Here is a 21604-nt window from a genome sequence, read left to right on the forward strand (position 1 = left end):
ACGTAATCACGTCTCTTCTACTACACGGACCAGGGCGGATAAGTCGCTGCGGACCCTGGCCTGTGTAACTAACTATGCTATCAGGTTGCCTAGCAACCGTCTCCCCGCTCTCCCGCACGCCATAGACATACAATACAAAGCCCCGATCACGTGACACATAAGTCACGTGATCGGAACATTTACCAGGAAATACGCAATCTCAGCACCGCTTTCTATCATGTTCCCCCACCTATAACGGAAGCTGCCAATACTATCTCTATGACAACAAGATTCACAACAAACTCACCCATTGGCTAATGCTTCCTAATACACTTCCTGTCTGCCTTTATTTATTTATTTATATATTAATAAAAACCTTCAAACAGCTCGGTTTTTATGAATAATCTATACATTTGTTACTTATCATACTCCATTTGAAGTAGGTCTGTCTCAGCTCATAAGTTCATTTTGATTTTATATATCTAGTCCTAAAGTGATTATGCAATTGCACAACCAGGTGTCTCTAGGGGCTAATTAGCCACCATATTAGAGGTGGTATATAAACCCCACATGTTTTAAACTGTACATACCTTTGAGAAAGCTGCCAGTTGATCGCAGCGAAACGCGTCAGGTGAACCAGGGACCCCTGCCAGGAACTGACTCTAAGGAGGACCGAACCATTCCCCAAGCCTTTGTCCAGACGGCCTCTCCAAATTCTCAGACTCTACATGGCAAGCACCGCATAAAGGACTGCACCAACCGTAACGCATGAGGAGCTCTCCACTAAAGATTCCGGAGCACATTACCCTCTAACGGTAACTAGTCCATTCCTTGGACCTTGCCTAAATTCTGAGACTACTGTATAAGCTGGACTATAACGACATAGGGGATAAATATCTGGAACGGTCACTACATATATCTCCACAAAGTCTAATCTCTTTACCTGGCGAATTGGGTAACCCCTTGGGATGTCTATCTGAATTTTAGAAACTATACCATTTATTACCTCTTACATGTACTTATTTTATTAATATAATTCTTATACACCTATTGTACTAATTTTAGGAATAAAACTGTTTTATTGACTATACTAACAGTGTTGTATTCATCAAACTTAGCGCAGTCTCATTATCTCTTTTTTCTGTGCACTACATACGGGAGTGACTTCCCTTTCTCTGAGACTGCAGCTTGGCGAGACATCTCATACCTAAAGCGCCCAAGTACCTCTGGGTAACCAATCTTTTTAGTTGTTGCCAAAATCTGGTATCTAGCGAGTATGGAAAAGATTACTGCATATCTTAATAAAAGATCCTACAAATTCTTAGAAATTTGGAATCCATGGTATCGCTTTCAAAATCCCACGCACAACTTAAACGTACCCAGCGGACTTTCAGTCCTTCTGTTCTGAAGGTTTTTCTCCTTTTTCTGCCTGTGTGCGCTTCCTCTATGCTTTAACAATACCATAAATATAACAAGCCCCTCCTACTATGTTTATTTTTACTGTAGCAGAAGCACTATGGGGTAAATTTACTAAAATGGGAGTTCTTTTTAAGATGGGATGTTGCCCATAGCAACCAGATTCCAGGTATTTCTTCTAGAAGGTGATAGATAAATGAGAAGTAGAATCTGATTGGTTGCTATGGGCTACATCCCATCTTAAATAGGACTCCTATCTTAGTAAATTTACCCCAATGTGTCTGGTACCTGTGTAACACCTGACATTCTTACCAGCAGGACCCCCCTCCTTCCCTTAGGGATCTATTTACTAAGCCCTGGATGGAGATAAAGTGGACGGAGATAAAGTACCAGCCAATCAGCTGCTAACTGCTATGTTACAGACTGGGTTTGAAAAATAACAGTTAGGAACTGGTTGGTTGGCACTATGGGGCAGATGTATTAACCTGGAGAAGGCATAAGGATGTGATAAACCAGCGATATGTGCAAGGTGAAAAAGGCACCAGCCAATCAGCTCCATTATGTAAATTAACAGTTAGGATCTGATTGGCTGGTGCCTTTATCACCTTGCACATATCACTGGTTTATCACTTCCTTATGCCTTCTCCAGGTTAATAAATCTGCCCCTTTATCTCCATCCAATTGATCTCCATCCAAGGCTTAGGCAATAGACCCCTTATAGTCTCTTTTCTGTTTCCTCTGTAAATTTGTTCCCACAAATGTATACCTACTGTTATCTGGATGCTTGTGATTTTGTAATTTTTTTAAACTTATATATAAACCACTTAAAATGAAACAAAAAAAACCCTGCACTGTTAGTGTGCCTTGAGGACCGAGGGTGGGAATGCCTGATCTAGCACTTCAGGAACAAGTACTACTTCTACAGAAGTGCTGGCACTTACAGTAAGTTAACTATTATTTTTTGCATTTCTTTGTTCTATCATATCACAGCATCTCTTCCATAGAACCCTGATCCATCCACTCACCTGTTACTATTTTGTGCGGGGTTTTTTCTTGTTAAATGGTAGGTGCTATTCCTTTCATTATATACAGCATAATTTGGTCTAATCTTTGATACACAAAGCCTGTCATAGCACTGCCAGAAGCGGCAGGATTAACACCTAACAACTAACAGTATTGTTTTAGAAGAGAATATATTAATTATAGCTTCCCTCTCCACACATATGTTGAGAGAACACACATTGTGCATTTCTGCAAAGCAAGTTTGACTAGTTGTCAGTCACTAGCTACATGTAATTAACGCATTTCACTCCCAACACAGCCGCCTGCTGCAGCGGAGTCACAGATGGACATATGGAGACACCCCCCCCCCCAAAAAAAAAAAAAAAAAACAGTCATAAAAATATATAACATCCTGTTCAGTAATAACCTATAACTGCTTTGTAAAGTCATTCTATCAGCTCAATGGAAACAGGCGGAATTGTACACATGGGAGGAAGTTAGCCTCACTTACTGCATAGCAACGGGAATCCATATGCTGAAATATAACAAATGTAGTGTGGATGTGCCACTGACAAATCTGATAATGCTTTTTACATTATTTGCTGCTCCTCTCTCTCCTTAAGTAACTGGCAATTTTTAAAAAATCTTTGGGGTGTGTCTGAAAATGGCACAGAATGTATCTGGCAAAATAGCTCCAAGGGTAAATTATGTCAATGTTTTAAGTGGCAGACTAGACACTCTGCCCTAATAATCCTGCCTGAACCACTATTAATTACATCATGTCAACCAAAACATATACAGTATGTTCCACTCATATGACTTTATAGTTATACAAGTAGGGGGGATTTGACAGAATAGCTAGAGAGTACCTGCAGTGATGAGCCCTATCTGGCTTTATGCTGCAGCATTTTGGACACTTGTAAACCACCTGCCCTGGTTTCAGTTGCAAACTTTCAATAAATTCCTTTGTGGCATTTCCTTTAGCAACAGCACCCTACATAAAAACAAGAAAGAAAGCAAAAACATTAATTTAATCAAAATAAACGTAAAGCACTTTTAACAGCCCTGAACAAAACCTTTTGAGGGAGTTTAAGTAGGATGACCAATCATGGTGAATGGTAGCAATAATAGCAAAAAGAAGCAATATTGTAATTTTGTGCGACACTCTAGAGAACTTACCTCAAACGTTATGCAATATTATAAAATAATAAACACAACCAAGGCTAAAATGGTATTTGTACAACAAAACAACACACATCACTAAATAATTAACTTCTGAACATTTAGTTTAGTGAAGACAAGCTATAATACAAACTTTTCAATACAAAAAGTATATTGAAATTGAAGGGATATTAAAAGCCAACAAAAGGACGAGAGATCTATGGGTCATTTCCTCAGATGATGTTTTGGGATGTCATGGGGAGGGGGTGGGGTAGCTGCAGTGAAGCACCATTACTAACATTTCTAGATAACTTATTGATTACAAGTTAAAAAATTTGAAACAGATGCATCAGATAAGACTGTTCCCTCCTCTTCCCTAACCCTCACCCTAATGTCCCCTCAGCGGTGCCTACACCTAACCCCCCCTGCCCTGCAGCCTAACCCTAACCCTCCCCCTTGGTGCCTAAACCTAACCTCACCCCAGTGGTGCCTAACCCTAAACCCCACTCCCTGCAGCCAAACCCTAACCTTCCCCCCACCTCACAGCCTAACCCTAACACCCCCCGGAGGCGGCTAAACCTAAACTAACCGTAACCTGCACGCTATACTTACGGTTGGGATGCAGACTGTTGGGATTCTGGCGTCAGCATTCCAGTTGCTGGGATCCCTGCAGCCGGCATCTTAACCACATCCCCCCTAATCAACCCTTCTTCAATTAGGTATACATAGAGGACTTGTAAGACTTCTCGATCAAAAGCACCTTTACAGATATGGATAACCAAACTAAGCTAGTGTACCTACTGGGGGCTAACTGAATGTAGCATATTTTGTTGCAAATTTACTTTGTTGCAACCTAGATTGACAATTCAGTCAGTCACATCAGCTCAACGTTGCTTTCCAAATTGCGCACTCATTACTTTTTTTTTTTTTTTAAACAAAACTTAAATAATCTTATTGATAAAAAAAAAACACACACACACACACACACACACACACACACACACACACACACACACACACACACACACACACACACACACACACACACACACAAAACAAAAACAAAAAAAAACACATAAAAATAATGAGAAATTAACATGCCTACTTTTAATGTCTGGGTTACAATGAATATAACATTTGTACAAAAACAAAGAAAAATAAACAAATTAAACAATTAGTTTGAGGTACAGGTATAAAGACTCATTTTCCAGAAGATTCCTGGCAATATAACGGCAGTCTCCAGACCAAAAGAAACTCCAAAAGGTTATTGCAAGTCCTTCCTAATAAAGTCCAATTTAGGATTTAGATAATTATGAAACAAAAACAATGACAACCATGGAAGCTGTATTAGGTTTAGGACAGTATCCAATTAGCTGTGGTAATTTACTGAGGCTAATGGACTTGCCCCGGGCTATCGTATTAGTTTCAATTCCGGCATTTTTCATGAATTTTGTTGCAGGCAAAACCAAATCCCCATCTGGCAAATATCGTGAAAAAAGACAATTTCTTCTGTGTGAGATTAAGCAGTTAATAGGATACCCCCTTAGTATTTAACATCCACCCATGCTTCACTCTGGTGCCAAGTACAATATAGGTAACTGATTTAATTAATTATGACATACATTATAAGGCTGGATTCTGGGCCTGAATACAATATTGTGAATAAAAAAAATGAAAAATCTTAGTTAAAACAATGGCACAGGGGAGCTCTAGGGCCAATAGATGGAGTTTGTTCTTGTTTTCAGGGAACAGGGAGGTTCACAAAAAAACTATTTTCCCAAAACACAAGAAATAATTTCAAAAATGCAGCATCATTTTGTGTTCTCTTTATTATTTGTATAATTGTCATGAGAATAATACTACAGTATAAAGTGCACTCATATAATAAGAATTTACTTACCGATAATTCTATTTCTCGGAGTCCGTAGTGGATGCTGGGGTTCCTGAAAGGACCATGGGGAATAGCGGCTCCGCAGGAGACAGGGCACAAAAGTAAAGCTTTAGGATCAGGTGGTGTGCACTGGCTCCTCCCCCTATGACCCTCCTCCAAGCCTCAGTTAGGTACTGTGCCCGGACGAGCGTACACAATAAGGGAGGAATTTTGAATCCCGGGTAAGACTCATACCAGCCACACCAATCACACCGTACAACTTGTGATCTAAACCCAGTTAACAGTATGATAACAGAGGAGCCTCTGAAAGATGGCTCCCTACAACAATAACCCGAATTAGTTAACAATAACTATGTACAATTATTGCAGATAATCCGCACTTGGGATGGGCGCCCAGCATCCACTACGGACTCCGAGAAATAGAATTATCGGTAAGTAAATTCTTATTTTCTCTATCGTCCTAGTGGATGCTGGGGTTCCTGAAAGGACCATGGGGATTATACCAAAGCTCCCAAACGGGCGGGAGAGTGCGGATGACTCTGCAGCACCGAATGAGAGAACTCCAGGTCCTCCTTAGCCAGAGTATCAAATTTGTAAAATTTTACAAACGTGTTCTCCCCTGACCACGTAGCTGCTCGGCAAAGTTGTAATGCCGAGACCCCTCGGGCAGCCGCCCAAGATGAGCCCACCTTCCTTGTGGAGTGGGCCTTTACAGATTTAGGCTGTGGCAGGCCTGCCACAGAGTGTGCAAGTTGGATTGTGCTACAGATCCAACGAGCAATCGTCTGCTTAGACGCAGGAGCACCCATCTTGTTGGGTGCATACAATATAAACAACGAGTCAGATTTTCTGACTCCAGCTGTCCTTGCAATATATATTTTCAATGCTCTGACAACGTCCAGTAACTTGGAGTCCTCCAAGTCACTTGTAGCCGCAGGCACTACAATAGGCTGGTTCAGATGAAATGCTGACACCACCTTAGGGAGAAAATGCGGACGAGTCCGCAGTTCCGCCCTGTCCGAATGGAAAATCAGATATGGGCTTTTGTAAGATAAAGCTGCCAGTTCTGACACTCTCCTGGCCGAAGCCAGGGCTAGTAGCATGGTCACTTTCCATGTGAGATATTTCAAATCCACATTTTTTAGTGGTTCAAACCAATGAGATTTTAGAAAGTCCAAAACCACATTGAGATCCCACGGTGCCACTGGAGGCACCACAGGAGGCTGTATATGCAGCACTCCCTTAACAAAAGTCTGGACTTCAGGGACTGAAGCCAATTCTTTCTGGAAGAAAATCGACAGGGCCGAAATTTGAACCTTAATAGATCCCAATTTGAGACCCATAGACAATCCTGATTGCAGGAAATGTAGGAATCGACCCAGTTAAAATTCCTCCGTCGGAGCACTCCGATCCTCGCACCACGCAACATATTTTCGCCAAATGCGGTGATAATGTTGCACGGTTACTTCCTTCCTTGCTTTAATCAAAGTAGGAATGACTTCTTCCGGCATGCCTTTTTCCTTTAGGATCCGGCGTTCAACCGCCATGCCGTCAAACGCAGCCGCGGTAAGTCTTGAAACAGACAGGGACCCTGCTGAAGCAAGTCCCTCCTTAGAGGTAGAGGCCACGGATCTTCCGTGATCATCTCTTGAAGTTCCGGGTACCAAGTCCTTCTTGGCCAATCCGGAACCACTAGTATCGTTCTTACGCCTCTTTGCCGTATAATTCTCAATACTTTTGGTATGAGAGGCAGAGGAGGAAACACATACACCGACTGGTACACCCAAGGCGTTACCAGCGCGTCCACAGCTATTGCCTGCGGATCTCTTGACCTGGCGCAATACCTGTCCAGTTTTTTGTTGAGGCGAGACGCCATCATGTCCACCATTGGTCTTTCCCAACGGGTTACCAGCATGTGGAACACTTCTGGATGAAGTCCCCACTCTCCCGGGTGAAGGTCGTGTCTGCTGAGGAAGTCTGCTTCCCAGTTGTCCACTCCCGGGATGAACACTGCTGACAGTGCTATCACATGATTCTCTGCCCAGCGAAGAATCCTTGCAGCTTCTGCCATTGCACTCCTGCTTCTTGTGCCGCCCTGTCTGTTCACATGGGCGACTGCCGTGATGTTGTCCGACTGGATCAACACCGGTTTTCCCTGAAGCAGAGGTTCTGCCTGGCTTAGAGCATTGTAGATTGCTCTTAGTTCCAGAATGTTTATGTGAAGAGACGTTTTCAGGCTCGTCCACACTCCCTGGAAGTTTCTTCCTTGTGTGACTGCTCCCCAGCCCCTCAGGCTGGCGTCCGTGGTCACCAGGATCCAATCCTGTATGCCGAATCTGCGGCCCTCCAATAGATGAGCACTCTGCAACCACCACAGAAGAGATACCCTTGTCCTTGGAGACAGGGTTATCCGCTGGTGCATCTGAAGATGCGACCCTGACCATTTGTCCAACAGATCCCTCTGGAAAATTCTTGCGTGGAATCTGCCGAATGGAATTGCTTCGTAAGAAGCCACCATTTTTCCCAGGACTCTTGTGCATTGATGTACAGACACCTTTCCTGGTTTTAGGAGGTTCCTGACAAGCTCGGATAACTCCTTGGCTTTTTCCTCCGGGAGAAAAACCTTTTTCTGAACCGTGTCCAGAATCATCCCTAGGAACAGCAGACGAGTTGTTGGCATTAACTGGGATTTTGGAATATTCAGAATCCACCCGTGCTTTTTTAGCACTTCTTGAGACAGTGCTAATCCCATCTCTAGCTGTTCTCTGGACCTTGCCCTTATCAGGAGATCGTCCAAGTATGGGATAATTAATACGCCTTTTCTTCGAAGAAGAATCATCATCTCGGCCATTACCTTTGTAAAGACCCGAGGTGCCGTGGACAATCCGAACGGCAGCGTCTGAAACTGATAGTGACAGTTTTGTACGACGAACCTGAGGTACCCCTGGTGTGAGGGGTAAATTGGAACGTGGAGGTACGCATCCTTGATGTCCAAGGATACCATAAAGTCCCCTTCTTCCAGGTTCGCTATCACTGCTCTGAGTGACTCCATCTTGAACTTGAACTTCTTTATGTACAGGTTCAAGGACTTCAGATTTAGAATAGGTCTTACCGAGCCATCCGGCTTCGGTACCACAAATAGAGTGGAATAATACCCCTTTCCTTGTTGTAGAAGAGGTACCTTGACTATCACCTGCTGAGAGTACAGCTTGTGAATGGCTTCCAAGACCGTCTCCCTTTCGGAGGGGGACGTTGGTAAAGCAGACTTCAGGAAACGGCGAGGTGGATCTGTCTCTAGTTCCAACCTGTATCCCTGAGATATTATCTGCAGGATCCAGGGATCTACCTGCGAGTGAGCCCACTGCGCGCTGAAATTCTTGAGACGACCGCCCACCGCCCCCGAGTCCGCTTGAGAAGCCCCAGCGTCATGCTGAGGCTTTTGTAGAAGCGGTGGAAGGCTTCTGTTCCTGGGAAGGAGCTGCCTGTTGCTGTCTCTTCCCCCTTCCTCTGCCTCGTGGCAGATATGAATATCCCTTTGCTCTCTTGTTTTTAAAGGAACGAAAGGGCTGCGGTTGAAAAATCGGTGTCTTTTTCTGTTGGGGAGTAACTCGAGGTAAAAAGGTGGATTTCCCGGCTGTAGCCGTGGCCACCAAATCTGATAGACCGACTCCAAATAACTCCTCCCCTTTATACGGCAAAACTTCCATATGCCGTTTTGAGTCCGCATCGCCTGACCACTGTCGCGTCCATAAACTTCTTCTGGCCGAAATGGACATAGCATTTACCCGTGATGCCAGTGTGCAGATATCCCTCTGTGCATCACGCATATAAAGAAATGCATCCTTTATTTGCTCTAAAGACAGTAAAACATTGTCCCTATCCAGGGTATCAATATTTTCAATCAGGGACTCTGACCAAGCTACTCCAGCACTGCACATCCAGGCTGTCGCTATAGCTGGTCGTAGTATAACACCTGTATGTGTGTATATACTTTTTTGGATATTTTCCATCCTCCTATCTGATGGATCTTTAAGTGCGGCCGTCTCAGGAGAGGGTAACGCCACTTGTTTAGATAAGCGTGTGAGCGCCTTGTCCACCCTAGGAGGTGTTTCCCAGCGCGCCCTAACCTCTGGCGGGAAAGGGTATAAAGCCAATAACTTCTTTGAAATTAGCATCTTTTTATCGGGGGCAACCCACGCTTCATCACACACATCATTTAGTTCTTCTGATTCAGGAAAAACTATAGGTAGTTTTTTCACACCCCACATAATACCCTGTTTAGTGGTACCTGTAGTATCAGCTAAATGTAACGCCTCCTTCATTGCCAAAATCATATAACGTGTGGCCCTACTGGAAAATACGGTTGATTCGTCACCGTCGCCACTGGAATCAGTGCCTGTGTCTGGGTCTGTGTCGACCGACTGAGGCAAAGGGCGTTTTACAGCCCCTGACGGTGTTTGAGGCGTCTGGACAGGCACTAATTGATTGTCCGACCGTCTCATGTCGTCAAACGACTGCTTTAGCGTGTTGACACTATCCCGTAATTCCATAAATAAAGGCATCCATTCTGGTGTCGACCCCCTAGGAGGTGACATCCCCATATTTGGCAATTGCTCCGCCTCCACACCAATATCGTCCTCATACATGTCGACACACACGTACCGACACACAGCAGACACACAGGGAATGCTCTTAACGAAGACAGGACCCCACTAGCCCTTTGGGGAGACAGAGGGAGAGTCTGCCAGCACACACCAAAGCGCTATATATGACAGGGATAGCCTTATAATAAGTGCTCCCTGTATAGCTGCTTTTATAATATAATTTTTGCCACTATTTTGCCCCCCCTCTCTTGTTTTACCCTGTTTCTGTAGTGCAGTGCAGGGGAGAGACCTGGGAGCCGTCCTGACCAGCGGAGCTGTGTAAGGAAAATGGCGCTGTGTGCTGAGGAGATAGGCCCCGCCCCTTTTCCGGCGGGCTCGTCTCCCTCTCTTTAGTGGATTCTGGCAGGGGTTAAATATCTCCATATAGCCCCCGGAGGCTATATGTGAGGTATTTTTTAGCCAAATAGGTTTTCATTTGCCTCCCAGGGCGCTCCCCTCCCAGCGCCCTGCACCCTCAGTGACTGCCGTGTGAAGTGTGCTGAGAGGAAAATGGCGCACAGCTGCAGTGCTGTGCGCTACCTTTAGAAGACAGAGGAGTCTTCTGCCGCCGATTCTGGACCTCTTCTTGTTTCAGCATCTGCAAGGGGGCCGGCGGCGAGGCTCCGGTGACCATCCAGGCTGTACCTGTGATCGTCCCTCTGGAGCTGATGTCCAGTAGCCAAGAAGCCAATCCATCCTGCACGCAGGTGAGTTCACTTCTTCTCCCCTAAGTCCCTCGTTGCAGTGATCCTGTTGCCAGCAGGACTCACTGTAAAATAAAAAACCTAAGCTAAACTTTTCTAAGCAGCTCTTTAGGAGAGCCACCTAGATTGCACCCTTCTCGGCCGGGCACAAAAATCTAACTGAGGCTTGGAGGAGGGTCATAGGGGGAGGAGCCAGTGCACACCACCTGATCCTAAAGCTTTACTTTTGTGCCCTGTCTCCTGCGGAGCCGCTATTCCCCATGGTCCTTTCAGGAACCCCAGCATCCACTAGGACGATAGAGAAAATATAACTGCATTATATTAGCTACGAGTTCCCACTGAGTGCCATTAAAGTACACACCTTTTTGAGTAAATATATTCCCTGATAACTGAGGCTTTCAACAGCCATTATGCTAAGCTGTTCCATTCTGGTTGCTGAAATGTCCTTGTGGCAAACTGTACTACTAGAGAATGCAAACACGGATATGACTTCAGACAAGGGATGCTTTAACCATGTTCATGCAAAAATAGGATTTTAATACCTACCGGTAAATCCTTTTCTCCTAGTCCGTAGAGGATGCTGGGGACTCCAAAAGGACCATGGGGTATAGACGGATCCGCAGGAGACATGGGCACACTAAAAAGACTTTGACTGGGTGTGAACTGGCTCCTCCCTCTATGCCCCTCCTCCAGACCTCAGTTATAGGAACTGTGCCCAGGAGAGACGGACATTTCGAGGAAAGGATTTTTGTTAAACTAAGGGCGAGAAACATACCAGCCCACACCACAAACATACCGTACAACTGGATCAACAGGAAACCAGATAACAGTATGAACTAACAACAGCAACAAGCTAAAATACAACGGATACACAAAACTCGTGTAACTGAAAATAACCAGTAACAAGACAACTGCAAGGAACAGTCCGCACTGGGATGGGCGCCCAGCATCCTCTACGGACTAGGAGAAAAGGATTTACCGGTAAGTATTAAAATCCTATTTTCTCTTACGTCCTAGAGGATGCTGGGGACTCCAAACGGACCATGGGGACTATACCAAAGCTCCAGACCGGGCGGGAGAGTGCGGACGACTCTGCAGCACCGATTGAGCAAACATGAGGTCCTCCTCAGCCAGGGTATCAAACTTGTAGAACTTAGCAAAGGTGTTTGAACCCGACCACGTAGCTGCTCGGCAAAGTTGAAGCGCCAAGCCCCCTCGGGCAGCCGCCCAAGATGAGCCCACCTTCCTGGTAGAATGGGCCTTTACTGACTTCGGCAACGGTAGCCCAGCCGAAGAATGAGCGTGCTGAATCGTATAACAAATCCAGCGTGCAATAGTCTGCTTAGAAGCAGGATTACCAATCTTGTTGGAAGCATACAGGACAAACAGAGCCTCTGTTTTCCTAGTAAGAGCCGTTCTGGCGACATACATTTTCAAAGCTCTGACAACATCAAGAGATTTAGGAACTGCCACAGCATCTGTAGCCACAGGCACCACAATAGGTTGATTTATGTGAAACGAAGAAACCACCTTCGGCAGAAATTGTTGACGAGTCCTCAATTCCGCTCTATCCACATGAAAAATCAAATATGGGCTCTTCTGAGACAAAGCCGCCAATTCGGACACTCGTCTGGCAGACGCCAAGGCCAAAAGCATGACCACTTTCCAAGTGAGAAATTTCAACTCAACCTTTCTCAAAGCTTCAAACCAGTGAGACATAAGAAACTGCAACACTACTTCAAGATCCCACGGTGCCACAAATGGAGGATGGATATGCAGCACTCCCTTCACGAAGGTCTGAACCTCAGGAAGGACGGCCAATTATTTTTGAAAGAAAATAGATAAAGCCGAAATCTGCACCTTGATGGAACCCAATTTCAGGCCTGCATCCACGCCTGCCTGCAAAAAATGGAGGAAACGTCCCAAGTGAAATTCCTCCGCAGGAGCTGCTTTGGTTTCACATCACGACACATACTTTCTCCAAATACGGTGATAATGTTTCACCGTGACCTCCTTCCTAGCTTGAAGGAGAGTGGGGATGACCTCCCCGGGAATACCCTTCCGAGCTAGGATTTGGCGTTTAACTTTCATGCCGTCAAACGCAGCAGCGCTAAGTCCAGAAACACGCATGGCCCCTGCAGTAACAGGTCCTCTCTTAGAGGAAGAGGCCAGGGATCTTCCACTAGTAATTCCTGAAGATCCGGATACCAGGCCCTCCGTAGCCAATCTGGAGCGACGAGTATAGCCTGAACCCCTGTTTGTCTGATGATCCTCAACACCTTTGGAATGAGAGGAAGTGGAGGGAACACATACACCGACTGAAACACCCACGGAGTTACCAGGGCGTCCACCGCACAGGCTTGGGGGTCCCTCGACCTGGAACAATGCCTCTGAAGCTTCTTGTTGAGGCGAGACGCCATCATGTCTATCAGAGGAATTCCCTAACCCCTTGTCACTTCTGCAAATACCTCTTGATGAAGAGCCCACTCTCCTGGATGGAGATCGTGTCTGCTGAGGAAGTGTGCTTCCCAGTTGTCCACGCCCGGGAGGAAGACTGCTGACAGAGCGCTCACGTGCTGTTCCGCCCAGCGGAGAATTCTTGTGGCTTCCGCCATTGCCGCCCTGCTCCTTGTTCTGCCTTGGCGGTTTACATACGCCACTGCTGTTATGTTGTCGGACTGGATCAGGACAGGGAGACCCTGAAGAAGGTTCTTCGCTTGCAGGAGGCCGTTGTAAATGGCTCTTAACTCGAGAACATTTATGTGGAGACAAGATTCCTGGCTTGACCATTTTCCCTGGAAACTTCTTCCTTGCGTGACTGCGCCCCAGCCTCGGAGACTTGCATCTGTGATCAGCAGGACCCAGTCCTGGATTCCGAATCGGCGTCCCACTAGAAGGTGAGAGCCCTGCAGCCACCACAGGAGAGAAATCCTGGCCTTGGAAGATAGACTTATTTTTCGGTGCATGCGCAGGTGAGACCCGGACCATTTGTTCAGTAGATCCCACTGAAACACCCGGTCATGAAACCTGCCAAACGGAATGGCTTCGTAAGCCGCAACCATCTTCCCTAGCACTCGAATGCATTGATGAATCAACACTCTTGTCGGTCTCAGAAGCTCCTTGACCACGGTTTGTATTTCCAGAGCTTTGTCCTCCGGAAGAAACACTCTGTAGCTCCGTGTCGAGGATCATGCCCAGGAAGGGCAGCCGAGTTGTCGGGATCAACGGAGACTTCGGCAAATTTAGAATCCAACCGTGATGTCACAGAACCGACAGGGAGAGTTCCACATTTCTTAGCAACTGTTCTTTTAATCTCGCCTTTATCAGCAGATCGTCCAAGTACGGGATAATTGTGACCTCTTGCTTGCGAAGGCGTACCATAATTACCACCATACCGTGGTGAAAACCCTCGGGGCCATGGAAAGCCCAAACGGCAACGTCTGAAATTGGTAATGACAATCCTGTACCACAAATCTCAGGAAGGCCTGATGAGGAGGATAAATCGGGACGTGTAAGTAGGCATCCTTTATGTCGACTGACGCCATAAAATCCCCCCCTTCTAAACTGGAGATCACAGCTCGAAGAGATTCCATCTTGAACTTGAAAGTTTTCAAGTATGGATTGAGGGATTTTAGGTTCAGAATCGGTCTGACCGAGCAATCCGGCTTCGGCACCACAAAGAGGCTCGAATAGAACCCTTCCCCCCGTTGGGACGGGGGAACTGGCACAACGACCCTCTGTTGACACAGCTTTTGTATCGCAGCATTTACTACTACTCTTTCTGTAAGAGAAACTGGAAGGGCCGACTTGAAAAAGCGGCAGGGGGGGGGGGGGGGGGGCATCTCCTGAAACTCCAGATTGTACCCTTGGGACACTATGTCTAAAACCTAAGGATCCAGGGCCGATTGAAACCAGACCTGACTGAAGAACCGGAGACGGCCCCCCACCGGTACGGACTCCCGCAGGGAAGCCCCAGCGTCATGCGGTGGACTTGGTAGAGGCGGGGGAGGACTTTTGGTCCTGGGCGCCTGACACTGCAGGTGACCTCTTTCCCCTTCCTCTACCCTTCGAAGCGAGGAAGGACGAGCCCCTTCCTCTTTTGTATTTATTAGGCCGAAAGGACTGCATCTGCTGATGGGGCGTCTTTTTCTGTTGTGTGGGAACATAAGGAAGAAAAGATGACTTACCCGCAGTAGCGGTAGACACCAGGTCAGCAAGGCCGTCAACAAACAAGACACTACCTTTAAAAGGGAGAGCTTCCATATTCTTCTTGGAGTCGGCATCAGTATTCCATTGATGAATCCACAGCGCTCTCCTGGCCGAGACCGCCATGGCATTGGCTCTTGATCCCAAGAGGCCAACATCCCTCGCCGCATCCTTTAGGTAATCTGCAGCGTCCTTGATATAACCAAGAGTCAAAAGAATGTTATCCTTATCAAGGGTATCCATATCAGAAGCCAAATTATCAGCCCACTTAGCAATAGCACTACTCACCCATACCAACGCCACAGCAGGTCTGAGCAATGCACCAGTATTAATGAAAATGGCCTTCAATGTCGTCTCCAACTTGCGATCCGCCGGATCCTTGAGAGCAGCCGTGTCAGGGGACGGAAGCGCCACCTTCTTGGACAAGCGGGATAGAGCCTTGTCCACATTGGGAGATGATTCCCATTTCTCCCTGTCATCAGAGGGGAAAGGATAAGCCATATTCTCTTGGGAATCTGCCACCTTTTGTCCGGCGACTCCCAAGCCTTTTCACAAAGAGCGTTCATTTCATTTCACGAGAGGGGGGGAAACTTCACCTCAGGCTTTTTCCCTTTAAATAAGCAAACCCTAGTGTCTGGAACAGCAGGGTTGTCAGAGATATGTAAAACATCTTTAATAGCCACAATCATGTACTGAATACTCCTAACTACCCTTGGGTGTAAAGTAGCCTCATTGAAATCGACATCGGAATCAGAGTCCGTATCGGTATCTGTATCTGCCATCTGGGTAAACTAACGTTTTTGCGACCCTGAGGGGGTCTGTACCTGAGCCAAAGCGTCCTCCATGGATTTTCTCCATGTTTGTGTCTGAGAATCAGATTTATCCAGCCTTTTAGACAATAAAGCCACATTTGCATTCAGTGTACTCAACATATTTACCCAATCAGCAGTCGGCTGTGCCGACAGAGTCAAACCCAACTCCTTTTCTGCGCCCCCAGTAACTTCCTCCGGGGAGGAACACTCAGCCTCCGACATGTCGACACGTAGTACCGACACACCCACACCCCGGCCAAAAACAAGGGGACAGACCCACAGGGAAGCCTACAGAAAGAAACACAGAGGGAGTATGCCAGCTCACACCCCAGCGCCCATATACTACAATGCAACAATATATGTGGTTAGCGCTGTTAGTAACAATAAAAAGCACCAAATTTTATGTGCCCCCCCCCCCCCCCCCCCCCGTTTTGCTCCCTTGTTACTTGAAGGAGCTTGGAGGTCCGGCCCAGCGTCTCTGCAGCGGCTGTAGAGAGAGAGAAAATGGCGCTGGTGAGCTGTGCGGCTAAGCCCCGCCCCTTCCCGGCGCGCTTCAGTCCCGCTCAAATTTGAAATATTTATACTGGCAGGGGTATTATATACGGTGCCCGGACACCGAACATGCCTTTTGCCAGTCCTATTGACCCCAGTAACTGCTGCCCAGGGCACTCCCCCCCCTCCCCAGCGCCCTGCACCCTGTGAGTGCCATTGGTGATGTTTGTGGGAGCATGGAGTGCAGCGCTACCGCTGCGCTGTACCTCAGTTACTGAAGTCTTCTGCTGTCTGATGTCTTCTGTTCTTCTAATACTCACCCGGCTTCTTTCTTCTGGCTTCTGTGAGTGGGGTGACGGCACGGCTCCGGGAACAAGCAGCTAGGCGCACCAAGTGATCGAACCCTCTGGAGCTAATGGTGTCCAGTAGCCTAAGAAGCAGAGCCCTTAACTAAGAAGAAGTAGGTCTGACTTCTCTCCCCTCAGTCCCATGATGCAGGGAGCCTGTAGCCAGCATGTCTGCCTGAAAAAAAAAAAAGCCTAACATAAGTCTTTCCAGAGAAACTCAGTAGAGCTCCCCTAGTGTGTGTCCAGTCTCTCCTGGACACAGAATCCAACTGAGGTCTGGAGGAGGGGCATAGAGGGAGGAGCCAGTTCACACCCAGTCAAAGTCTTTTTAGTGTGCCCATGTCTCCTGCGGATCAGTCTATACCCCATAGTCCTTTTGGAGTCCCCAGCATCCTCTAGGACGTAAGAGAAAAACTTGTAAATTAAAACCAAAGATAATCATTTCACTTTTATTAGGTAACCCCTTTTTACCATGATTCTGACAACAGCATTTCAATCAACAAAGTAACTACGTCCCTGCCCAAGGGGCTCGTGCATACATTTATGCTTGGAAAATGGGTAAAATGCATACTTTAGAGTCAGTGTTTATACCCCTTTCAGATCAAAATGCCGGGTCCGAACAAGAATTCTAAACACAGGTACAACCTGGCTCAGACCCCTATCACACCTGCGACTGGACCCAGGTCTATCTGGATTCACAGTGGACGCTTGCAGATTATGTCATCTCCAAGCGCTACTGCAGGCACCCAATCCAGTGTTATGCGGCATGACCTGGGTCATAGTGACCGGGGTTGGGTCGTTCACACCTCACTGTTATCCGGGTCGGTCCCTTGTCGCTACCTGGGTTGGATTGCCAGGACACTCGACCCGGGTTTTTTTTTCTGGCGCATTTCAGACGGTGCCATGACCCAGGTCAACATGGCAATAGCCTGGGTAAAAAAACCTCTGATTGCAAAATTTATTGCAATTCCAATTAGTAATGTTTGAATAGTGCACCTGCACTCTCTCTGTGTGTGGCACTACCTCTTTAAACTGACAACAAACCCATAAATATGGAACATCCATATGGTGCGTATACCGCTATATGGATATGGCAGTATATGCACCATGCAGAACATCCTTTTTGTACATTAGCAGTCTGGTTACTGCTTGAACGCACAAAAGCGTCACCAGCTAATGAGAACTTAATCTACATATTTGTGACAAATCCATGTGCCAGTCTGGGAATACTGCTCTTAAGAGGAAAAATTAAATGATTTTGCGTAGCTGTTGCTCCCATCTAAAGTGACTGGGTGCTATTCAATTCCCTTTGGGTGGACATCACTTAGAGGATTTCTGCTCGCACCCTTCCACAACACTTTTTGCTATACGTTGTACACGCTACATTTTATGAACAGTTCTTACTCCCAAATGTTAGTGCCACACTGTGGACCTGCTGGAGATTTGTGACTAGTTTCCCATAATTGCTGAAAGTGGAGTATGCTTATCTACAGTATGCACATTAAGAAAAATCACAAATCCAGCCACAAATTAGGACTTGTATGCAACAATGAAACAGCCCCTATATCCAAATTGATATTTCATCACTATGTATAGCCTTCTTTACGCTTTTTTACAAAATACCTATAATTATTTACAAAAATCCAGGGCCGACCCGGGTTTCCAGATAGTTACAACCAGGTCAGGCCCTGTTTACACTGCACCTTGTTTATGCACCCAGTTTATACTGAACCCATGCCTGCTCTGCATGTTACACACAGACACTCCCTTGAGGCAGACCTCTGCATGATTAACCAATCAGCAGCTTTTAAGCATAACCCAGGTTCAGATAACCCAGGTCGCACCGTTTATACGGTTATTTTTCAAGGTCCTTCTTACACTAAGCCATGAACCAGGTTAGCCCATCAATAACCCACTGTCACCAGATGCTCCATGTTGCCCGCGCCAAGCAATCACAGATTGGTTTTGGGTCTCACGGGACATGGCCAATAGGGTATTCCTTCTGAATGTCACTGACCACCTGTCACTGACTGAACATAGCGCGCGGTGGACGTGTATTTTAATGCCACTTCCAGGCTCCTTTCACGTGGCAACTGGAGCCACGTTTCTATTCAGACTCCTACCATCAGCACCTGAAACCGCTTGCTGCTGTGTACGCGTAGACACGCTGCTGACACAGATCCTGACTGGCATCGGTTGACCCCCACTGGTCACTGACCTGGACCAGGTGCTACACAGCAACTTGCAGAGAGCAGAGCCTGAAGACATCGGGGTCACTCCAGGACAGCTGGAAAAGGGAATAGCATTTTGCGCAATTCTATTAGTCGCAGGATATGGATGCACCCATTCAAAAAGGCAGGATATGATTGCACTTGTTGAAAAGGCAAGATATTTATTGCTCAAAAGTCAGTCGCTAAAAGGTGCTAAGGACCATCCACTGCATACAAGGCGATTACAGCAGGCATCTCTTCTCAGTCTGAAGAGATTTCTCCTTCTAACTCAGGGCTCACAGCCCTCTTTACATAGGGGGTAATTAAGGTCTGATCGCTACTGTGCATTTTCGCACAGCGGGCGATCAGGTCCAAACTGCGCATGTGTATGCACCGCACTGTGCCGCCGCCTCACACGGCTGCAACGGGCATCGGCGCCCTGCGACGGGACGGTGTGAAAAATCCATTTGCACGGGCGAATGCAAGGAGAATGACAGGAAGAGGGCGTTTGTGGGTGGCAACTGACCGTTTTTAGGGAGAGTCCGGAAAAATGCAGGCGGGCTCAAGCATTTTCACGGAGGCTGTCTGACGTCAAATCCGGACCCGATCAGCCTGATGTGATCGCAGCGGATGAGTAAGTCCTGGGCTGCGCAGAGACTGCACAAAATCAGTTTGTGCAGCTCTGCTACACATGCGAACGCACACTTGCACAGCGAAAACCCACTCCCCCTGTAAGCGGCGACTATCTGATAGCAGGGCTGCAAAAATCACTGCTCCGCGATCAGATCTGAATTACCTCCATGGTCAGAAGACAGCACAGTGAAATACTCCACCATATACCTTTTAGGATTCGTATATCACTTAAGGTAATAGATATATCTGCAGATCAATTGATCTGCAGATATATCTATGGACGGATCGAGCAGTGTGTTCTGCATACACACTGCCCGATCCATTGGGGACTGACGTCATGAACTGGGCGGGCGTGTACACACGCCCGCCCAGTTCAGCTGTCAATCACCGCCGGCCGCCGCAGCATGTGTACGGGCGGTCGGCCGACCGCCCCGTACACACACAGCGACGCGCCAATATATCGGTAGATATATTGGCCGTCGGCTGTGCTGCGCGGCCGACGCGATAAGTCTGTGAACGACGGAGTTCACAGAAGTATCGGCCGTACACACTGGCCGACGGTCCAGCGATATATCGGCCGTTCAAGAGAACGGCCGATATATCGACCAGTGTGTACGGGCCTTAAGACTTGCTATTTTGCAACACATAAATAAATAAATAAATAAAATAAGAATTTACTTACCGATAATTCTATTTCTCGTAGTCCGTAGTGGATGCTGGGGACTCCGTCAGGACCATGGGGTTTAGCGGCTCCGCAGGAGACAGGGCACAATAATAAAAGCTTTAGGATCAGGTGGTGTGCACTGGCTCCTCCCCCTATGACCCTCCTCCAAGCCTCAGTTAGGATACTGTGCCCGGACGAGCGTGCATAATAAGGAAGGATATTGAATCCCGGGTAAGACTCATACCAGCCACACCAATCACACCGTACAACCTGTGATCTGAACCCAGTTAACAGTATGATAACAACGAAGGAGCCTCTGAAAAGATGGCTCACAACAAGAATAACCCGATTTTTGTAACAATAACTATGTACAAGTATTGCAGACAATCCGCACTTGGGATGGGCGCCCAGCATCCACTACGGACTACGAGAAATAGAATTATCGGTAAGTAAATTCTTATTTTCTCTAACGTCCTAAGTGGATGCTGGGGACTCCGTCAGGACCATGGGGATTATACCAAAGCTCCCAAACGGGCGGGAGAGTGCGGATGACTCTGCAGCACCGAATGAGAGAACTCCAGGTCCTCCTCAGTCAGGGTGTGCCCCTGACCAAGTAGCAGCTCGGCAAAGTTGTAAAGCCGAGACCCCTCGGGCAGCCGCCCAAGATGAGCCCACTTCCTTGTGGGATGGGCTTTTACTGATTTTGGCTGTGGCAAGCCTGCCACAGAATGTGCAAGCTGAATTGTACTACAAATCCAGCGAGCAATCGTCTGCTTAGAAGCAGGAACACCCATCTTGTTGGGTGCATACAGGCTAAACAGCGAGTCAGATTTTCTGACTCCAGTCGTCCTGGAAACATATATTTTCAGGGCCCTGACAACGTCAAGTAACTTGGAGTCCTCCAAGTCCCTAGTAGCCGCAGGTACCACAATAGGTTGGTTCATGTGAAAAACAGAAAACACCTTAAGGAGAAATTGAGGACGAGTCCTCAATTCTGCCCTGTCAGAATGAAAAATTAAGTAAGGGCTTTTATATGATAAAGCCGCCCATTCTGACACACGCCTGGCTGAAGCCAGGGCTAATAGAATCTTCACCTTCCATGTGAAATATTTTAATTCCACAGTGGTGAGTGGATCAAACCAATGTGACTTTAGGAAACTCAAAACAACATTGAGATCCCAAGGTGCCACTGGGGGCACAAAAGGAGGCTGTATATGCAGTACCCCTTTTACAAACGTCTGAACTTCAGGCACTGAAGCCAGTTCTTTCTGGAAGAAATTTGACAGGGTCGAAATTTGAACCTTAATGGACCCTAATTTTAGGCCCATAGACAGTCCTGTTTTCAGGAAATGTAGGAACGACCCAGTTGGAATTCCTCTGTAGGGACCTTCTTGGCCTCACACCACGCAACATATTTTCGCCAAATGCGGTGAAAATGTTTTGC

At 46.8% G+C, this 21604-nt stretch overlaps 1 protein-coding gene across 1 annotated transcript in view; it reads right to left on the reverse strand.

Annotated features, from left to right (window-relative positions):
* ZDHHC3 (zinc finger DHHC-type palmitoyltransferase 3) overlaps nucleotides 1–21604 on the reverse strand; it is a 157881-nt gene that overhangs the window by 90026 nt on the left and 46251 nt on the right. Inside the window, exon 3 of the mRNA XM_063922414.1 lies at nucleotides 3267–3391. Within this exon, the coding sequence (XP_063778484.1) occupies nucleotides 3267–3391 (125 nt within the window). The remainder of the gene's footprint in view (nucleotides 1–3266; nucleotides 3392–21604) is intronic.

This window comes from Pseudophryne corroboree, chromosome 5 (assembly GCF_028390025.1).
Source record: "Pseudophryne corroboree isolate aPseCor3 chromosome 5, aPseCor3.hap2, whole genome shotgun sequence".
NCBI lineage: Eukaryota > Metazoa > Chordata > Amphibia > Anura > Myobatrachidae > Pseudophryne > Pseudophryne corroboree.